At 42.3% G+C, this 19077-nt stretch overlaps 1 protein-coding gene and 1 non-coding gene across 3 annotated transcripts in view; both read left to right on the top strand.

Moving 5' to 3' along the window:
* Positions 1-300: 300 nt before the first annotated feature.
* On the top strand, positions 301-372 carry trnah-gug (transfer RNA histidin (anticodon GUG)). Its single transcript has one exon. It is a non-coding gene; the product is annotated as a tRNA-His (tRNA).
* A 1123-nt stretch (positions 373-1495) lies between these two features.
* Positions 1496-19077, top strand: part of frmd5a (FERM domain containing 5a) — a 49157-nt gene continuing 31575 nt past the window's right edge. For both annotated transcript variants that reach the window (XM_076089901.1, XM_076089900.1), the window contains exon 1: positions 1496-1597. In XM_076089901.1, coding sequence (XP_075946016.1) covers positions 1496-1597 — 102 coding nt within the window. The remainder of the gene's footprint in view (positions 1598-19077) is intronic.

Below are 19077 nucleotides of genomic sequence, written 5' to 3'. Positions count from 1 at the left end.
TTTGATTCTCAGTCTTTGGAAACACACCATTCTGTTGCTAGCTTAGTCAAATAAAATATGTATATGGATAACAAACTTGTATCGTTGAATAGACTACACGTAAACTAACCATCAACAAAATGAATACTGTATTGTACTGTACTGCTTCTTTTGACTAGCTAACGTTGAATTGCATGACTTCAGACGAAATGTATTAACAGTTTTGTCCATTAACCAATTCAGATAAACAATATCATCCTTCTCGTGCCTGTATGTCTTATACACAACATGTCTGCCTACAGCACCAGTCACCGCTAGCTCGCCGTGATCGTATAGTGGTTAGTACTCTGCGTTGTGGCCGCAGCAACCCCGGTTCGAATCCGGGTCACGGCACAGAAGGTGCAGTCTAGGTACTGCGTTTTACAGAGTTTTTCAAATGTTACAATATTCCTAACGCTGACTCATCATTATATCTCTGGTATGCTGTAATAAAGACATTGGGCTGTCATGTAAATAAAGCAAGGGGGCATTGTGATAATGATTTGGTCCATTTTGCTACGAGTAACTTAAATAAGTGAGTGGAAATTTAGCGCGTAAAACGCACTGACGATGACTGGCCTGCAGGTGACAGTAGAATACATTCAATATTCACCCAACATGATCTAGGAAGAGGTACGATAAATAATGCCTTGCCCCCTTCCAGGATGCCTTACCTATGATCGAACTATTTATATTTAAACAAACCGTGGCTAATGCTTTTAGGTCAGTCTGGCATGGTTTTGGTTGAAAGTCAGTTAATCAACCCCACAGGACACTCCAAGAGATATTTTCTATTCAGATATTGTTTGGAGCTCTTCACAAAGAGATATTTGATAAATTGTATTCAGGCTTAGTCCCACCGATTATTCACGAATACCTCTCAGCCAAAAGTTACCTGTGTATTCTGGATGGAAGCATTGTATCATTCCAGCATTATGTTAAAATTGGGTAAGGCACTGAGACTAATACCCGTTTTGCTGTATGAATAAAAATGACCCTAAATTCACTCGATATTTCACAAACAGAAGACAGTTTTTCAGTTGGCTTGAGCTATAGGCAGCTGCTGTGTGTCAGGACAAATTGCGGGGTAAGAAAAACAATGTTGGATGTTAAAGCGCAGGGAAAACGCCACACACTCCCGTTGGCTCACTTTGACGTCAGTTTTCATTGGGACCCGCCCGCTCGCTCAAGTGGCGGCGGTGAATGGTGAGAGATAATCCTCGGCTCCGCCACAGACACACAACAGGGCTGCGCTGCCTTCTGGATCTGGATGCGGGCATCCTTGGATGCTGCTCTCTGCACGGGCCCACTGCACGGAAACTTAACGGGACAACAATGGTGCACGCCTCGGCGGCTGAATCCGTGGCTGCTGGTAGCTTAGGGGACCGGGGATTGTGGTCAATGTGACATTCACTGGCACGCTGGTGTTGAGTTTATTGTTCTGGTCCTAGACGCAGAGCAGCGACTCTCTGAGAAGATGTTGAGCCGATTCATGAGTGGCAGCATCAGGAATCTTGATCGGGAATACAGCTGCACCGTCAGACTGCTGGATGATTCGGAATATACGTGCACCATTCAGGTCAGTCACCTGTCGACCACTCTCTGAAAAACGATGCGATTGTGTCCGACCTGGCAGACGGAAAAGCGAGTGTCTGAGCAGAGGGACAGCAAGTGCCTGCATGTCCCACTGCTGGTGTCTAAGAGACAATATACCCTGAACAGAATTATATAGAGTTATTTTTGTAATTTCAAATAACACAAGGCTGACCCATAAGATAAGACCCATCATTTCCAGAGTTCATGAGTGAATTTAGTGGCAGGCTTTCAGGGAGCTTTGTAGGACAGACATGGCAGTTCCCTCCGGCTCAGGTTGATGGGGTGTCAAAAGCACTCTGTGCTCTGAAATTCATGACTGAAAGGGCGTTTTGGCAGGATTCATTTTTTCAGTTTGTCTCTTTCCTTGTTGCTTGTTGGATTACTGCTTGTTGATATTAATTACCATCATTTAGTGTTGCTCGTGCAGTTTCCCTTGAACCGCTGACATCAATAATGCACATAAGGGATCCCGTTACTGCTCTGGAGAACCTACTAAGTTACATTATGTGGCCCTTCCAGATAAACACTGGTAGAAGCGTAACTGAAGCATGTGGTGTTGATGCAGGACTGAATGTTGTCATTTAGTGACTACAGGATTCATATGTGCATCTATGACATTTTCTTTTATAATAAACGGCAATTTACCACACTGTGTGGACACAGTGGGAAACAAACAATTGATATTGTCAGCTGACATATATTACTTGTTAAGATGGAAACAGAACTAGGTCCTGATATTGAGATGCGCCTTTTGTCTCACTACGACAAGCACTGCTTTGATGATTGTGCAGTTTTATGTTCATGCTGATTTCATAAGAAAAGTAGGTGAGAGGGCCTGTCACATCAATTACAACACAACATTGTTCCCTTTGTGGATGCCGTGCATTTGTAGTTAAGGGGTGTAAGAAAATCCTTAGAGAATTCTCTGACTAGTCAGCAACACGTAGACACATTAAATCCGCTCCACAACATAGCAAGGAAACATTTAACCTGCAATGTAAAGCAAATTAAACATTAATAAGACGTGCATGATTCTTGCCACTTTGATATCCGTTATCAGCAGCAGGCTATACTGCAATCGCTCCTTCTTTTCTCCCAGGAGCAAGCGTGAAATGGATACTGCCATATTGTAGGATGGTGACTGTGTGCCCAGGTTGTAAAAAGACCTGCATTTCTGCTTGGAGAGCCGAGCCAGAGACGGAGCTGGGCCAGATGGACTGTGAAGCCAGCAGGTGTGCTGAATGCAGCAGAGTCGTGTGGTCTAGGTGGCTGACGTCAGCAGGCTGGAAGATGGGAAGTGAAAGATGAGAATGCTCCTGCTCTGCTGTGACGGTCTGGCATCCTGACTATCTTTCTGTCTAACCCGGCTGTGGGAGGGAGCGGGTTAATCCACCTGACTAACGGCACTGCTACAGTGTAGTCCTCATTTAGTTCAAACTTTGCTCTTCCTTCCCATCCAAGCTTCTGCTAAAAAACAAAATTACCCAGGGTACCTAGACTAAGGAATGCAAAATACGAGGCATAACTAGGTCATATATTCTCAGTCTCTCGTAATCTCCTCTCTGTGTGTTTCTGTCTCTTCATCCTTCTCTTTTTCACCTTCCGATCCTGTTCCCAGGAATTTATTCCCATGTTTCCATTACACTCTGATCGGTTCCCTTAACTGTTTGATGGCTCCAAATTCAGATGTGTCCCTGACTTATGTTCGCCTCCTTCCGTTCTCTGACATTGAATCAGGTATCAACGTCCTCAATTACAGGGACACCCCCATGGTGTCTACATTTATAAAGCCACCTTCAGCAGAAATGTCCTCAGCAGAAACACAAAATATGCATGCACCGCAGCTGAGCATTCAAAAGAAGGGCAGAAAATGTGTCCATCTTTCAAGCTGTAATGCATCAAGTTTTGCTTTAATGAATTATGGATCTTTCCACTATGTTTGGAGGAGGAAAAGTGAGCACTCATAATTACACAGACCTGTAGTTTTAGCTCTCATCTAGTCCCAGGTTGATGGAAGTGCCTGAATTCCTCTGTTGCCCTCAGGCCTCTTCTGATTTTAATGCAATGTAGCAGCAGAGAGTCCGACTTCACTAGTGTCTCTTATTTGTGTCACGTCTGAATAACAGGTAAATCACATGTAAAGAAAATACCATATTAATCAAAGACAAGAACCAAATGGATTTACAAATACAGCATGCGCTCTTATTTGTTTATGGGTCTGACCTGAAGGATGAGTCAAACACTATTACAATTTAGTTCTGTCAGATGCAATATTGACGATATCTAAATTAATTGTTTTGTCCCAAGTTAGCCTTAAAAGTTCTGTCTCACAGTTTGTGCTAATATTTCTTCTGCATCTCCATTCTTAAGGCGTCTGCGTGCCTGTTGTTACTGTAAAACAGTTGAACAGGTATTGTGAGATTTGTGTGGGGAGAGAAGGCAGAAAGAGAGCGAGGAAAGACTGTATCAACTGACAGGGAAACAGTTTTTGTCCATACCTGAAAGAATTTTACTCAAAAAAGCTATTTGAGTAAATTTTTTTAAATATAAAAAGAATAGCTCCTTGGGTGGAAGGGTTGAAGCTCCCTTCCACCCAAGGCCTGCTGTTTCTGACAATTTGTGTCTTCCATTTGCTGATTTCTTATTTCTTATAAGTGTGATGATGTAAGATGTAGATCGTACTTATTTTCTCCTTTACTATCTCTCACGCATTCCGAAAACCTCCAGTGTTTTGTCGTTGTGCTTCTAATTAATTACAGGTTTATTGAATGTCTTTCAGCACAGGGAACTGACCCACTCTTTTTCAGCTGCAGAGTTAATAATAGCCTACACCCTGTGAAACCTGTGATTTACCTTAGTTTTCTAATAACCGTTTTGTTTGTTGGAATCCACAACCACCAGCTTTCAGGCCACTAATCCACCCACAAGTTAAAAAACGTGTGTGTGTGTTGTGAAGTCTGCACCAAGATGATTGAGAGTTGGTGCAAGACTTTCCACCCTTTCACTAGTGACCAGGCCTGAACAAGTTCTCCTTAGGTCCGCTGACATCTTGGTGAGGAGACTGCCGGGGGATGGGAGCCTGTGTGTATGTGTGTGTGTGTGTGTGTATTTAGGATGCTTTACTTTGAAAAATGGGGCCAGTGTCTCAGCTGTTGCTACGGTGACTCCACAGTTACCCTAACAAAATGTGAGATCACTCACTGGTCAGGATTCCCCTTCCAAAAGCCCTGACAAAGACTCGGGCGTTAGTGCTCACAGGAAGTTAATTTATTTCGCTGAATGCCATTTGAGGGCAGTGGTGGTGATGTGGCCGATGCCATGCTCACACCAATCAGGACAATCTGCTTGGGACTGTCCTACTGATCCCCTGACACACATTCAGTCTTTTACTGTGATGTCATTCTCGTCGTAGATAATCTGCACTTAAAGCTCATATGAACAGCTCGATGTGTTGGAAAATTGGCAATTGCCTTCTGGGCTGGGAATCATTTAATCATTTTTGATACTAGCGCAGCTGCTATACCCGAGTTGACGTATCACAGTATTGAAAAGCACAGGAGTGAATAATATAATTAATAATGGCTGAATTCCATTTTGCTGCTTCAGGGTACTGGTATTGTAAATGCTCGCTCACTGTCATGTCGTACTGGGACACTTCAATAGAACAGAGCCATCCTCAGTGTTATTTATAACACCTGTGCATTTCATACTATTGATGTTATTAGTAACACATGTGCTTTTCCTGCTATGGCACGTGAAAAACGTCTGCTATAAAACATACCAAAATTATACTTTTGACCTTACTTTGAAAAGTATAAGCTAAATCCTTTTTGTGTAACAATCAAACCAAAGTTCTCATACGTAAACGTTAACAATAACGTTGCTTTAAAAAGTTGGCATAATTATGACTTGAATCAGTATATGTGATCAAATAATAACCAAATAAAATTGCAAATCTGATCATACTTTTCATGACAGATTTTGTTCACAGTTGTCGATACTCAGCTACAGGTACATTTCAGTTGCTACGTTAAGGTTCGCTACCCAACTCTATGTGCTTTGATTTTCACTATTTTTGTTTTCAGTGAATTGTTTGTCTTTTGTTCATGTATCGAAATGAGACAAAATAATCTTTACTCAAGGTCTTCACCGTGAATGCGGCGAGCTCAGCGCAAAGCTGTTTTATATATAGTTATAACAGTTTTAGCTGCAGCGTACAATGTGACACTTCAGAGAACCCTGGTGACTGCAGGTCTTTGCTGACTTTGCACTGTCAGGACCTTCAGAAGTTTCCTGCGCCAGGTATGCTATAGGCAAATGTCATCCAGGGTTGGAAGTCTGCATACTTCTGTGTGCAGGTGTGTGTGTTCAGAGCTCACTGATGCTGACACACTGTTGCTATGCTTCATATGAATGATTAAAATGTGTGCTAGGTCTGAATGTTTCATGAGGAATAACCTCCGGAGAACGTCACCTGTGTTTACCAGCATCACTGCGCACCAGCATCACGATTGGCTGAACGTGTGGCGCATGGCTGGTTTGTGATTAAGGATTACATCACTGTAGCATCTACACAGCAGAGCAGGGCAGGACAGCCCCTTGCAGCCCTTTCCAATCTCTCTCAAGGGGATTTGACATGTGGGAGCAGCCACTTGCCAGTTATACTTTATCAGTCACGTCTCGTTCGTAATAAAAGGGCTGGTGCATCGTGTCAAGGTTGCCTTTGGATGTGGTCCTTGATCTTCAGCCTTGTGTGTCATTGCTATCTCACACACAGCTCTCATACTCCAGTGCGGTATTGCTGGAAAAATCAAACATTGCCTGACCTGCATTAGCTTACTGGGATTAATGAAAGAGCTTAGTTGAAGATGAGATGGCTTTGGCTATGCACTCATTAAAAGCTCACACACATAAACACTTTTCTCAATTTGTTGCACTGCATCAAATCAAGATGCTAAATGGTAAATGGACTGCTTTTCTAGTTTCCCGACAACTCAAAGCGCTTTAACGCTACATGTCATCATTCCCCCATTCACACACATTCATACACTGATGGCAGGGGCTACCATGCAAGGGGCCACCTGCCCATCAGGACCCAAAATAAACCATTCATACCCATTCATAACACAGCAGGCACAGCTTGCGGGAAAAATTTGGGGTTAAGTGTCTTTTCCAAGGACACATCTACATGGACTAGTGGAGCCAGCGATCGAACCGCCGATCCTCTGATTGAAGGACGTCCCTGCTCTACTAGTAGTAGAGCCACTAAATGTGGTTGCAGAGCTTGTTTGGGTTCGTCTCACCAAATGGCCCTCTCATATTCCCCAGTGTCTCTTTGTGTGTGTGTGTGTGTGTGTGTGTGTGTGTGTGTGTGGGCTGGATGTAGAGCAGGCAGGCAGTCTGTCAGTGTGTTGGTGGCAGTCTGCTGAGCCCTCCATTGTGTTGTCTGGGATGTATTATGTGACAGAGAGGAACTCAGAGGGGCCTGAGGTTATGCTCCACCTGGGAGCATGAATATTAAACATCGAGCAATATATTCCTATGGTGACTGTTCTGCTAATAAGAGCAGTGGACATGAGCAGAGCGGTGTTGATGATCCAGCTCCCCTATCAGGCCAAGGTTCACTTTAACAGGAGATAGCCTGCAGCTATAGTAATGCAAACAAATTGTATAGCTTGTTGGTGATATTTATATACTTGAGTGGCCTTATAAATGAGTTAACATGGTGCAGTGCAACTCTTGGTGGGGATTGCGAAAGGGAGAGCCTTGGAAAGCATAACTCATTTAAATGGGGGGGGGGGGGAAACAGTGTCGCTTTGATCAATTACTGATAACAAAGGGTGTTTGTAACCTGCAGCGATGATGCACAGGAGTGATGCACCACCTCAAGCCAGAGAGTTAATCAGATAAGAGCTGTCTTCAAACGCTGACCTCAAAAATTTGTGAGCATAGTTTTAATTGCAATGTTATATCAGACTCAGCATTAAGTGTAGCAGCCTTGGTTGGTAACGGGTTATGTTTTACAATGAGATGCAATTTGGTGCAGAGCATTCTTTGTTCAGCCCTAATGTTTTGTTTTGGGACCATAGCGTGCTCAATCGCAGCTTTGCAGGCCGCTGCTAATGGAGGGCACAAATATTTGATTTTACATCAGTTGTGATATATCTATATCTGTTGTTTGGGAAGATTGTTCTACAAAAAAAGTTAGCAGCGTTGCAATTTTGAAACTGAAATTTATTCAGATTATTCACCATTTACTACGACTTGATTGCTCTATTTTTGCTGCTGTGTTACTGACCTGTATACCTTCAAAAAGTTTTAGCACACAGATGTTACTGTGCTGCTATCCAAAGTCAGACTTTTCTTTTTGTCCCAGCTTCTCTACTTGGTCCTCATCGCTCTGGTCCAGTCTGTCTGTGGGCCAGAGGGCTCTCTGCTGTATAAGAGAATACAGCCATTGTCTCGCTTTGTACTTCAAGGCCCTGTGCCTCTGCAGACTAATGAGGAAACACAGGCATATGCTCGTATACTACCACACTGACAGTGAAAAACAGCAGAGCAGCACTTTTGTTGACGTTGTTGCGCAACAGCAGGCGGAAAATTTAGAGATTTGCATGCAATTCTTATTCTATTATCAGCTATGTAGGGGACCAGAGCATACGCGTATTTAGTCTCTTTCAGTCCAACAATGTCGTTACTTGTGAATGATTCTTGGTCGCGCACTCCAACACAAAAGTTGCTTTGTGATGGAAATTGAAAATAATGTGGGTGTCATCAGCTCTCAGGACAGGTGCTGAGCTGAAATCAGATGCAGCCTTGACAGCCGTGACACTTTTCTGTTGGCCGATCAGCCAACAGAAAAGTGAAAGTCAGGGAAGTACTGATGGGGGGTAGAGAGGTTCATTTAATCTTCAACCCTCAGTTCAGTCTTCATTATAAGTTTGCTGTCCTACAAGGGAGCATTTCCCAAGAGAAAAAGTGAGCTGTTTTTATGAGACATATTTCTCCTTTCTCCCTTTTTGTCCTCCTGCTATTTCTCTCTTTTATCCCGCCCTCATCTGCTCCACGGGTCACCTCTTTCTCTGCATCTACAGGCTTGTGGTTCTGCTGCACACAGCCTCACTGCAGGGTTTTTTGAGCTAATGATTGCCGTCCCTCCCCTCCATCTCCCTTTTCCTCCGCCCATGCCTCAGTGTCTCGTGTCTTATTTTGTCTCTTCAGCAGATTTACCTACTTGGCGTGCTCAGTGGGCTCTTGCCTCCGTGATGTTTTTAGTGTGGTCATTGCTGTTCAAGGAACAGATTTGATGTTATCGTTAGTATGTGAGGATATCAAAATGCTTTTAAGTGTAGAGTGACAACTAGTTTCTTTCAGTCCTTCAGCTGTGCCATTATACATGTTCAGGCTTAATTTAAGGTTGACTGTGTTCAGATAAACTGGATCTGTAGTTCAGTGGATTTTCATAAGGCACCTCGTTTATTGGATCACCTGGGATTTAACTTCAGCAGATTGAGGTATTGCTTACAGTGCATTAATTTGACTGGAATGATGACTTTGTGTTGGCTGAATAATTTCACACATAATGTCTTCAGTAACATGCAGGTAAACAGTTCCTCAAACGAAGAGCTGTCAGGTCCTACAGCCTTCATGTTTAGCAGTTAAGCAGAATTACTGTTTGGTAACAGCTTATCTCATCCTTATAGAAACAGCACTTAACCACTCTATATGTATAGCCTTAATTTCCACTTATTCTGTTTTTAAAAAAGCCCCACCATAATCTCCACCAGACAGTAAGTCAGTCATGTATGAATAAAAAAATGAACATAAGCATGTAAACAGGGTTGCGAAGTTAAGCAGCGGACTAAATAGTTCACATAAGTTCCATGCTTGAAGCAATGTTTAAAGCAATATGACAATTGTTGCCACATGCACAGCTTCTGGCATGGTGTCCTGAGATTTGACGCACACTATTAGTTTGCCAAGAGTGTGGCAATAAACGAAAAAAAACATAATGTCAACAAAAGCCCTTCAGTGATGGGAGAGGTTATTCAAGTTACAGCTTGGTGCAGTAGTGATCTGCATGAAGGAGTCTCAGAATGCACAACCTGTCCGCTGCAGTTGAGGACAAAGGACGTTTCGCTCCTGGACAAGAATATACAACTACTGAAAGCTTTTGATTGTAGAACTTAGAAAATTTTATTTTGCAAACAAGGGATGCACTAATCCATTTATTTTCCTCTGCCGATACTTGAGCATTTAAAAATCCGTATACCTCTCTGTCCATCTATATTTGTAACTGATTTTACAATGACATTGATACAGGACTTTTATTTAATGTGGATGAGTCATGCCATGGTCAGTAACAGTGAGTATACAATCTTGTGTATCAGAGTGGTGTATCAGTGCCTAGTGTGAACAAGTATAGGTGGTCCAACAAATCCAGGTGTCTAAACCGACATGCTGATGTTATAATTTGATTTAAGAAACTCTAGCTTGTATCTAATGTTGCTGGCACACATTAAGCTCTTTAGTGCCAAATTATTATCTTTTAACACCATTGCATGCTCAAAACAATAACAATGATAGTACCCTTGAGAATGATTTATAGTTATACACCCCTAAGGATAACCTCCTGTGGAGCAACGGCAGCTGGCAGGTTGGTGCTGTTTACCAGGAGGAAGGTGGCTGATCTTGAGCAGTGAAAGTGCTCTCTCACAGATTAGTCTCTAGCTCTGAGAGAAATGCGAGATCTTGTCATCTTCGTACAGATGTGGCTAGGAGCCTCTGAAGAGGGCCACTTGAGCTGCACTGAGAGTACAAGGTCTGTTCTTTCTCAGCAGGCCTCACTCCTGCTCTCCTTTACCGTCTTTTATCTCTCTTCAAAAGAGTGACAATACACACCGTCTCTCAGGTGTGCCACGGCAAACGGCTGAACAAATCCGCTTATGGAAATTAAGAAGGAAGAGAGCGGGGGAGCTTGAAGAGAGCCGTGTGTATTGGTGCAGCAAGACATTGAGTCGAGGCGGGCTGGTTGTTTTTGGTATTTAGAGTTGAAAAATCACCTTGTGAATGTTTAATTCATCTCAGTCTAATTTGCCACCCATTCTGGATAATTTTCCTCCAGAGGAGTTATGTTTCCACTGGGTAGATAGATGGCAGGCTGAGCTGCTTTATGAGAGTCATTATTTGTGTGCATTAGCACTGTTTGCTTGCATTACGTGTGCCTGTGTAGTATATTTGCAGACATTATCATCCGCCAGTCAATGTTTTATTCCATCTTAGAATCAAATAAATGCCTGGCTACCGTTGTTCCACGTGTGTCTGGGCCTGCAGATTACACTAACAGCTATTCATGCATGCAATCAGTCTCCTTTTCCTTTGTGTGTGTGTGTCAGCGCAGCAGTCAGAAGAGATGAGTGTCTCTGGAGAGGAGATAGATGAACACATGCAGGGGACAAAGAGGCTGGCAAGTGGAAATACACAACAAGCCACAGACACAAAGCGGTCCACTGCAGCTTCTGGGTCAATTCGGAAAATGTGTTGATTAACAACAGTAACCGTAGTGTTTGCCAATAAAATAGTCTTCTTTTGAGTTTGTAAGGATATTTATTTTGAATGTAATAGACGAGAATGCAGGTTCTCCCATCACATAATTGAATTAAGGTCCTTTTTTTTGAAAGAGTTGGATATGAAAAATGATGGTACTCAAAAGCAATACTATTTACACAGTGTTCATTGTTGGAATGTAGCTTATGAAAACTTTTGGCATGAACAACCTGGCTGAATCCATAAAATCTTTTCAAAACCGTAGGAAAGTACAAAATCCTGTGTATGGTTAGAGTCTTAGAGTCTACAGCCAGGCTAGCAGATCTGTGAGGATTTTGCATGCTAACATTTGCTAATTAGCACTAAAGACAAAGTACCGCTGAGGCTGATAGGAATGGCATGAATTTCGCAATTCATAAACCAAAGGTTTTGGACAAATTGAAGATGATGGCGTTATGTGAAAAGTCAGGGGATCACTGAAGTCTCGCTGCTTCTGTTCATATGATTTGAGCTGTGGTAGTACTGAAAATCTGCAGAATTTAAACAAAGCAAGACCTCAGGAAATAATCTCAGCCTTTGGTCACAGCTCTGTGCCTTTGTTTCGGCTGAGTACACAGACAGAGGTGTGCCATATGGCAGCAGAATAGCAGTCTGGAGGGGATTGTTTCAACAGTGGTGCTTTCCTCTCAATAAATGGTGTTCATGGAGCTCCCCTCTGTCCCCTGGGTGGGAGACAGGTGCTGCTGAGGGGAATGAAGCGCTGTTTGCACAGCTACCCAGCACGTCAGTCTCCCAACTCATTTGGAAGGGAAGAGTGATTGTTTGCCCCGGGCCTCTTTGGCTGCGTATGCAGAGCAAGAAGTGAAGAGCCGCTTGAGTTTCACATACGTGAAATGGAGGATAGTGAAAAACCTTCACACATCTGTTGGTTCCGTTTATACAATATTCTCTAAATATATCAGACTAGAAAAAAATATTTAGCATTTGAGCTCATGAGCTATCCTAACTGGAATGCAATTAAGTGTGGATCAATGCAATCAACACAGAAATCAATTAGGTATCCTGTGGGCTGTAGTTATATAGTATTGGTGATGCTGATCACGCTGTGGTCCAGTTTGTGGTGAGCTTAGCTATTTTTAGCCAAAGTCATTCCTCAGTGCAGGTACAGGGAATAAACTCTACAGAGGAGTTGGCCTAGTCACCTCCGCCCACATGCTGCCTTAAGCACAATACAAAGCTAATGACCGATGAACACATTCTGTGACTATCATCATCTGATCTGTCGGTGCCCTGCGTAAAAGCTGATGTATCGTGGATTGATTGTGTTGCTCACAGTGTGCTACAGTTTTATTGCCTTTCAAGTCAAAGGAGTCTTAGAATGTTTTCACATTGTATAAAAAGTAGTATGTAGGCTCACAACAAGGCACAAAGCATGAACAAACAATCAAACAAGCAAATTAATAACACACATACACACGTTTGACACTTCAACAACACAAATGTGACATAATAAATGTGTTTAGCCTAACATTCGGATATTATTGGAGATATTACATTAGCCGTTTACTAGTTATGAGCGTGTTTATCAGTTTTATTGGTGTATTATGTACAATTGAGAGCTACTGAACCAGGGTCAAATTCCTTATATGTGTTATTTGTCTAAGTGAAGTACATCTCTCGTCTCGACCCGCACAATGTACGTCACCATCGCGGTCGTTACCTTGGCTTGCTAGCTAGCTAGGTAACTTAGCCATATCCATGCACAAATGTAGCGTTATCTTATCTGAAGTGTTTTATCCAGCGACTCTTTTTATTATCAGGGAAGTGGAAAAAGAAGCATAACCTGTTGTTCATGTGAGCACATCCCGGTAGGAAATACACTGGCATCGTACCTTCAGCGAGAAATGCCACTTGCGCAACTTTTGAGTGTGTAGTCTTTGTAATTATGAATTTCACAGTCTTATACTTCAACAGCTAAACGACAAAATGATGTCAACTGACAAACCTCAAAAGTGTAATTCGTGGCACAATTCAAACGGGATGAATAATTTAATTATGTTTCTCTTGCTGTTTATTACCGCACATGTTTTTTCCAAAATAAAATCCCATAGTGGGCCTCCAGAAGGGGCGGGACTTTGCCTCTCTATTTTAAGTACATGTTAATTGGTTTGAGCATTTTGCATCAAGTAATGCTGTAACATTGTCGTAAGAAATGCCGGGACATTCCTGGACATTGTGTTTATCTGTGTTACTTGACTCAGTTTATTGCTTATACCTTCTCCATGGGATTGAGCAGAGTGACACATTTCCCTCTCTCCTGAGTCCTGAATGGCTGGCTTTTGCTGCAGCATCTTCATTGACCATTGCTCTCACTCCCGACTCCTTTGGGCTTTTCTGAAACGCCTCTTTTACAGTAGGCATTAACTTGCCTCTATAATTAATGAGGGTAGCTAACTGAAGAGTGGCAGCAGTGCTTTAATGGAAAGACCCCAGGAGTGCCCTTCAGGACATCCCATTCTCCCTCTCCTCTGGTGGGAGCAGACTGCGACTGCTGCTGCTGGCTTGGTAATGATGCAGTGGCGGCAGTCAAGGCTGAGGAGTACTGCAGTCTGTAGGAGCTACAATCAAGCTGAGATCATATACTGTATAGCTACAAATCTGGTGTAACGGCTGTCAGTATATTTATTATTCTTTAGCTGTGTACTTTTCATCCCTCAATCACCAGACTCTCTAAGCTCGATTCGTCATACAGTAGAAAAGAACATGATCCGTACACCGGGGCATCATTAATAAGAAACAAGAGTAAAGCAGGTTTGACAGTCCTCATTTTAGCCCCGAGGGAAGTGATGAAATCCCAAGATGATGTGGTACATCCTCTGTTATATTGTATTAATTACAACATTGCCTCAGCCAGACTTTCTTAAAATTGCAAGTGGCTATATAATAGATAAGCGCATATAGGAATGGTGCATTTGTATGGCTACTGGGGATGTGCGATACTCAGATATGACTTCGCTTTACTCGGAAATTCATATTGCATTACATTAATGAAACTAAATGTAGACCACGGACTTCCCCTCGACCAAAGCCAAGGTTGGATTTTGCTAATTTAGAAGAAATCAGCATATTGCCTGTCTCTGGTCTTTCACTGAGTTTTGAACTTTCATCCTTTTGAACTGTAATGCGGGCGAAATATGGTTGAGTCTTTGCCAAGGCTGTGGCCTTCCGCTAACGGTGGTGTAGTTACCAGCCAGCTGTCCGGCCCTGTTTGCTCTGTGACAGTTGGCCAGACTTTGCAGTCACTACTTCATTCACTGTAAATATCACCTTGATTTGATTTATTGCTAAGACGGTTGGTTCTGAGTCAAAGAACACGAGACAAGTGACTGAAGGATCAGCTAAATGTTCTTTTTGTGGTTTGTTTGGCCTTTCGTACAGCAAACATTTCTACACATTTTAACTTGCCAATCACAGGTGTAACGTATAATATTAATTATATACCATGCTAGGTGTGCCAGTTCTACAGCTCTGTAATTGCATGTATATCATTATCCCTGCTCCTTCACTTTCAGAAGTAAAACTCCCATTCATTTTTCTACTTCTACGAATTAAAATCTCCTGAATTAATCATAAAAAGTCAAAGTTACAAGGCTGTGTACATAAACACTTAGCGGTAGATGTTAACTACAACTCCCATGGTGCATTGTGGCCAGAAACCTCCAATCACAGAGCATAAAATTATGTTGCATGCAGCGTTTAAAGCAGGCAAAGGCTAGAAAAATGCGCTGTTGAGGAAACAGATTTTACAATCTGCAAGTTTAAACCAGTTCCCTTTTAATTTTTGTATTTCTGGATGAATGTAACAACTAAAGCATCGTCTTCTGTTCCCAACTGCACCGCCAAAGTGTTCTCAATCCTCCATCGCTCTGGTTCGTGCCTATGGCTTCTTCTCCATGGAAACCGTGGCTGGGGCTCATGGGTTTACTAATATTCAAATCTGTCCGGCGAGCCAAAATAATGAACGAATCATAATTTCTCAGAAACAAAATTGAAATATTTAAAACTGGTGGTCACAGCATAAATCTGTAGGGTCATTTCATAATCCAGGAGTAACATTGAGGATATTGTTTAAAGAAACATTTGGTAGTTGGGAAAAAAACCAGCTGACCCTCCAACTCTAATAGTTACACCTGTGCTTTTCCTATGACAAGTCAAAACATCTGCTGTGGTCTATTAGGATCTCTGTTCAATGGCACAGTAGTTGCTAAACAACACACATCCCTTCTTTGTCTGTCTCTGTCAATGGAGAATGATGGACATCTTTGATAATACCTCAGGTTTACTGAAGGTCATAGCTCTATGATATACATCACGTTAACATGGACGTTTTAAACATTAGGAGCATCCACACCAAGTAGTCCATCCATTCCAGTTAAATGTGCTTAGCCAGCACATAGACTTGTATCTATCGCTTCTTACTTGCCTGTCCATAATGCATGTTCATTAGCATCTTTCTGTGGCTCGGCCTTGCTGACTGCTGCTCCACATGACTCTAATAATCGCTTATTTATAAGAGCAATTTTTCAATTTATGTGATGCCCAGTTTTGTAATGCATGCGAGTATGGCAAAGAGTCTTTCTGGACACGAGGCAGCCGTGTGAACTGTAGCCGGGGACTCTGCGCTGAAATGGCTGAACACCATAGCGTTGTCCTTGGAGACTTGATTTACACCTGTGTTGCACAAGACAATTTGTTTTGCAGCAATTTGCTCCTTTTCTGTCATAACTGCACAGCTAGTTATCAGTAATATACACTAATGCAATACTTGACTTGCACAAAGTTTCTGCTTTTTAATAGTAAAGTGGCTTTTTTCCTATCTACAGTACTGGTTATTTGATAGTTTTTGTAGTTTTCCGCGTGTCCTCAGAACGCATGCATTTCCTCTATACTACTTAAGGTGTTCAGCATAAGCATGTCTCTTTGGCCCAATTCAAATAGGCACAGGCAGTAATATACATGCTGCAGATTGCATTTGTCTCTTAGGACAGTGCTTGGCATACGGCACTGCTCTACTTTTCCTCCTTGCGTACTCTACACACCACAAATTATCGTGGTTTTGTTTTTCCTCATAGGTAGCAGTAACTCTTATTATTTTGAGACAAATATAATAATCTAGATATCACAGCCCTCTATTGTGTGAAACCCAAATACACAAGGTTGACAACCTCACCAGCAAGGTACAGCATGAAATCTCCTGGAATACCGTGTTGAGCCAGGCAGTAATACGTACATCTGTAGCGCACCAACCCATCAAGTTGCATCAAATTCCCTGGTAGATTGGTCAGAAGCTGAATCACGAGTATATAAATGTTGAAGACCTACGTAATTGGGAAGATGACAGATGGAAGGTAATGAGGGCCAATTTTAAAGTGCTTTTTAAATCGTGTCATCAGTGTTGCTGTGCCGACTGTGGGTGAGGAAGGTCATCTGTCAAGGTTATTGTCTGATGAGTCACTGCAGGGAGGCAATGAGCGAAAGGGAGAAGGCACAGCAGACTGCCAAACCAACAATATAATATTATTTAAGTGCGGTCACAAATCCTTCAGTATGTCCACACCGGAGAAAGACAGATAAATGCCTCAATCCTTTTAGAGAACACGGTCACAGAAAGGCAGCAGTAATCAAATTCACAGAGAATTAGGTATGAGAGGTATTGAAAGATTATATTATACTGCTATCGATCTTTTTTATACCGTCCTTGAAAGTAGATGGTTTTGACCGATCAAACCCCATAATCATCTCCCAGTTTTTTTCTTGAGCTTGAACGTTGTCGCAGCTGTGCAGGTCTAATCCAGGTTTTCTAGCTGCTATGAGTCTCCATCTGCACTTCTTTCTGCACACAAACCTTTATGTGTAGATCACAACCCGCTCTACAGGTTTATTTATCCGTGACCCTGTTCTGATGTCCAGTATAGTGGATTATTTCTCTCAATCAAGATGCATTATGTAACCACTAGCCTGAGAGGATTATAGAAAAACATTCCGCTTTTAGAATTTAGCCCAACGAACCATTCAGACGCGGCCCTACTTTCTGAGAATAATAATCCTTCTGGTGTGAATACATGGTCGGTTTAAAGTTTAATAATAAGGCATCATTGTACGTGTAACATATCTTCAAATATTTCATAAACAAACATCAAGCAGGAATAAAATGTTTCTTGATTTCTCGAAAGGTCGTGAACGTTGTACAGCAGCTCAAACGGGCTCTTGCGTTTTTTTAATTTGCGTTCTCATTTATCTTCCGCGTTCCTGAGTGGCAGCCAAGGAAGAAATTACGATTCCACGTCCCTGGAGTTCTGGGATGCTGTAGCGCCGCATCGCCATGGCAACTGCTCATTTCGTCATTGCTCCCCAGGTGTGCTGCTGTGTAATGTGCGCCCAAACTCTCTCTGCTCCCAGCTATGTCTCACCTCATGTTGCACTTCCTCGCTCACCTCACATAAGACCGTACAATTATCATCGCGGAGCCGCATGTTATTGCATTCATGATTTAATGATTATCTCTTGTTTGCGCCGAGCTTTTCCTTTTGTTTTCTCAGCGTATCGCTCACATCTGCGAGTCATCACCACAGTTGATATGCAAACTGGGTACCAGACCTGTTATATTTGAGTTCTTCTGTTCGGCTCGCTAAACAAAACAATAATTGTTGGTCTTCCCTTCCTGTATTTACAAATTCAGCGTGCCAGCAAACACTGGGAAACAACAGCAAGTGGTGGCACATTACTGTGAGCGACACAGCCCCGCAGATGAAAATCCGCTTGTTCTGGTGCCGTAATTAGTGCCTGAAGGGTACAGCGTTCTGCTAATCCAGCACCGGTGCTCCAGTGTGCTCAGGGATTGGAGAGGAGGCCTGAATCCCAGTGGAGCAGATGGATGATGTGATCCGAGGGAGGCTGATCATTAAAAAGGTTGATTACATGGTGGTAATGCGATCAGAATTTTAGGCTCAAGCTGGTGGTTTGCAGAGTTCTCTCAGGGCTTCCACAGCAGAGTTTAGAGGACTTTTGTCTTGAAGGGCTTTTTCTCGTGAATTCGACTAAAGGTCGGAGTTCTTGTCAACCTTCGCACCTTGTGTTTATTGCCTTCATTAACCAAGATCATAGGACAGAACTCCTGCCATTATTACGCTTATGATGACGACGATGATGATGAGGATGATGATACTAATAATATCTCAATCAAGAGAGACTTGACTGAAGTTCGAATTGTGGAGAGTCTTTGGCGATGGATGGAGGATGGTCTTGTCTGTTCGCACTAAAATGACAACTAACAGCAGAGAGGAGAACAGTCTTTATTTAAAGTTTGATGGCAACAATATGATTGGCTTCGGGAGATTGAAGCAAAATTTTGTTGGTTTAACATAGAGTGATTGCCCATAGTCAGCTTATGGAGTAGAAGCAAGTGAGAGAGTGAGAGACAGTTGTTTTGTTTTGATTATTATTATCCCAGATTCACATTAAGCGATGACAGTTGGTATTTAAATAAGCGATGCATCATCCTAAAGACCTCTTTAGCGTACCCTCATCATTCACTGTCACTGGACCAGACAGCCAGTTGCACATGGTTGATGTATGTTTGAGTGTGTGAGTGTTTCTTTGTTTGGCTCCTGCAGCATAGAGAAGTTTTTTCATGTCCCTAATGATGTGACCATACATCAACATTGTCTCTGATAGTCTTGTCATTGAATTCAAAAAATGAAAATGAATGGATGGCTGTACACGCCCTCATTCATCCCAGAACAGGGATTACAATTTGATTACAAGTATTTATTAATTAGGGAAAGTCAAAAAGAAGCATCAGCCTCTTTTGGCCGGATTAAAACAGATTTAGTGGCTGTGTTGTTTCTGTGGGATTGA

This window comes from Anarhichas minor, unplaced genomic scaffold (genome assembly GCF_050575085.1).
Source record: "Anarhichas minor isolate MPS153535 unplaced genomic scaffold, ASM5057508v1 ptg000011l, whole genome shotgun sequence".
Taxonomy (NCBI): domain Eukaryota; kingdom Metazoa; phylum Chordata; class Actinopteri; order Perciformes; family Anarhichadidae; genus Anarhichas; species Anarhichas minor.
The sequence above is the reverse complement of the archived record's forward strand: the minus strand, read 5'-3'. Positions and strand labels throughout refer to the sequence as shown.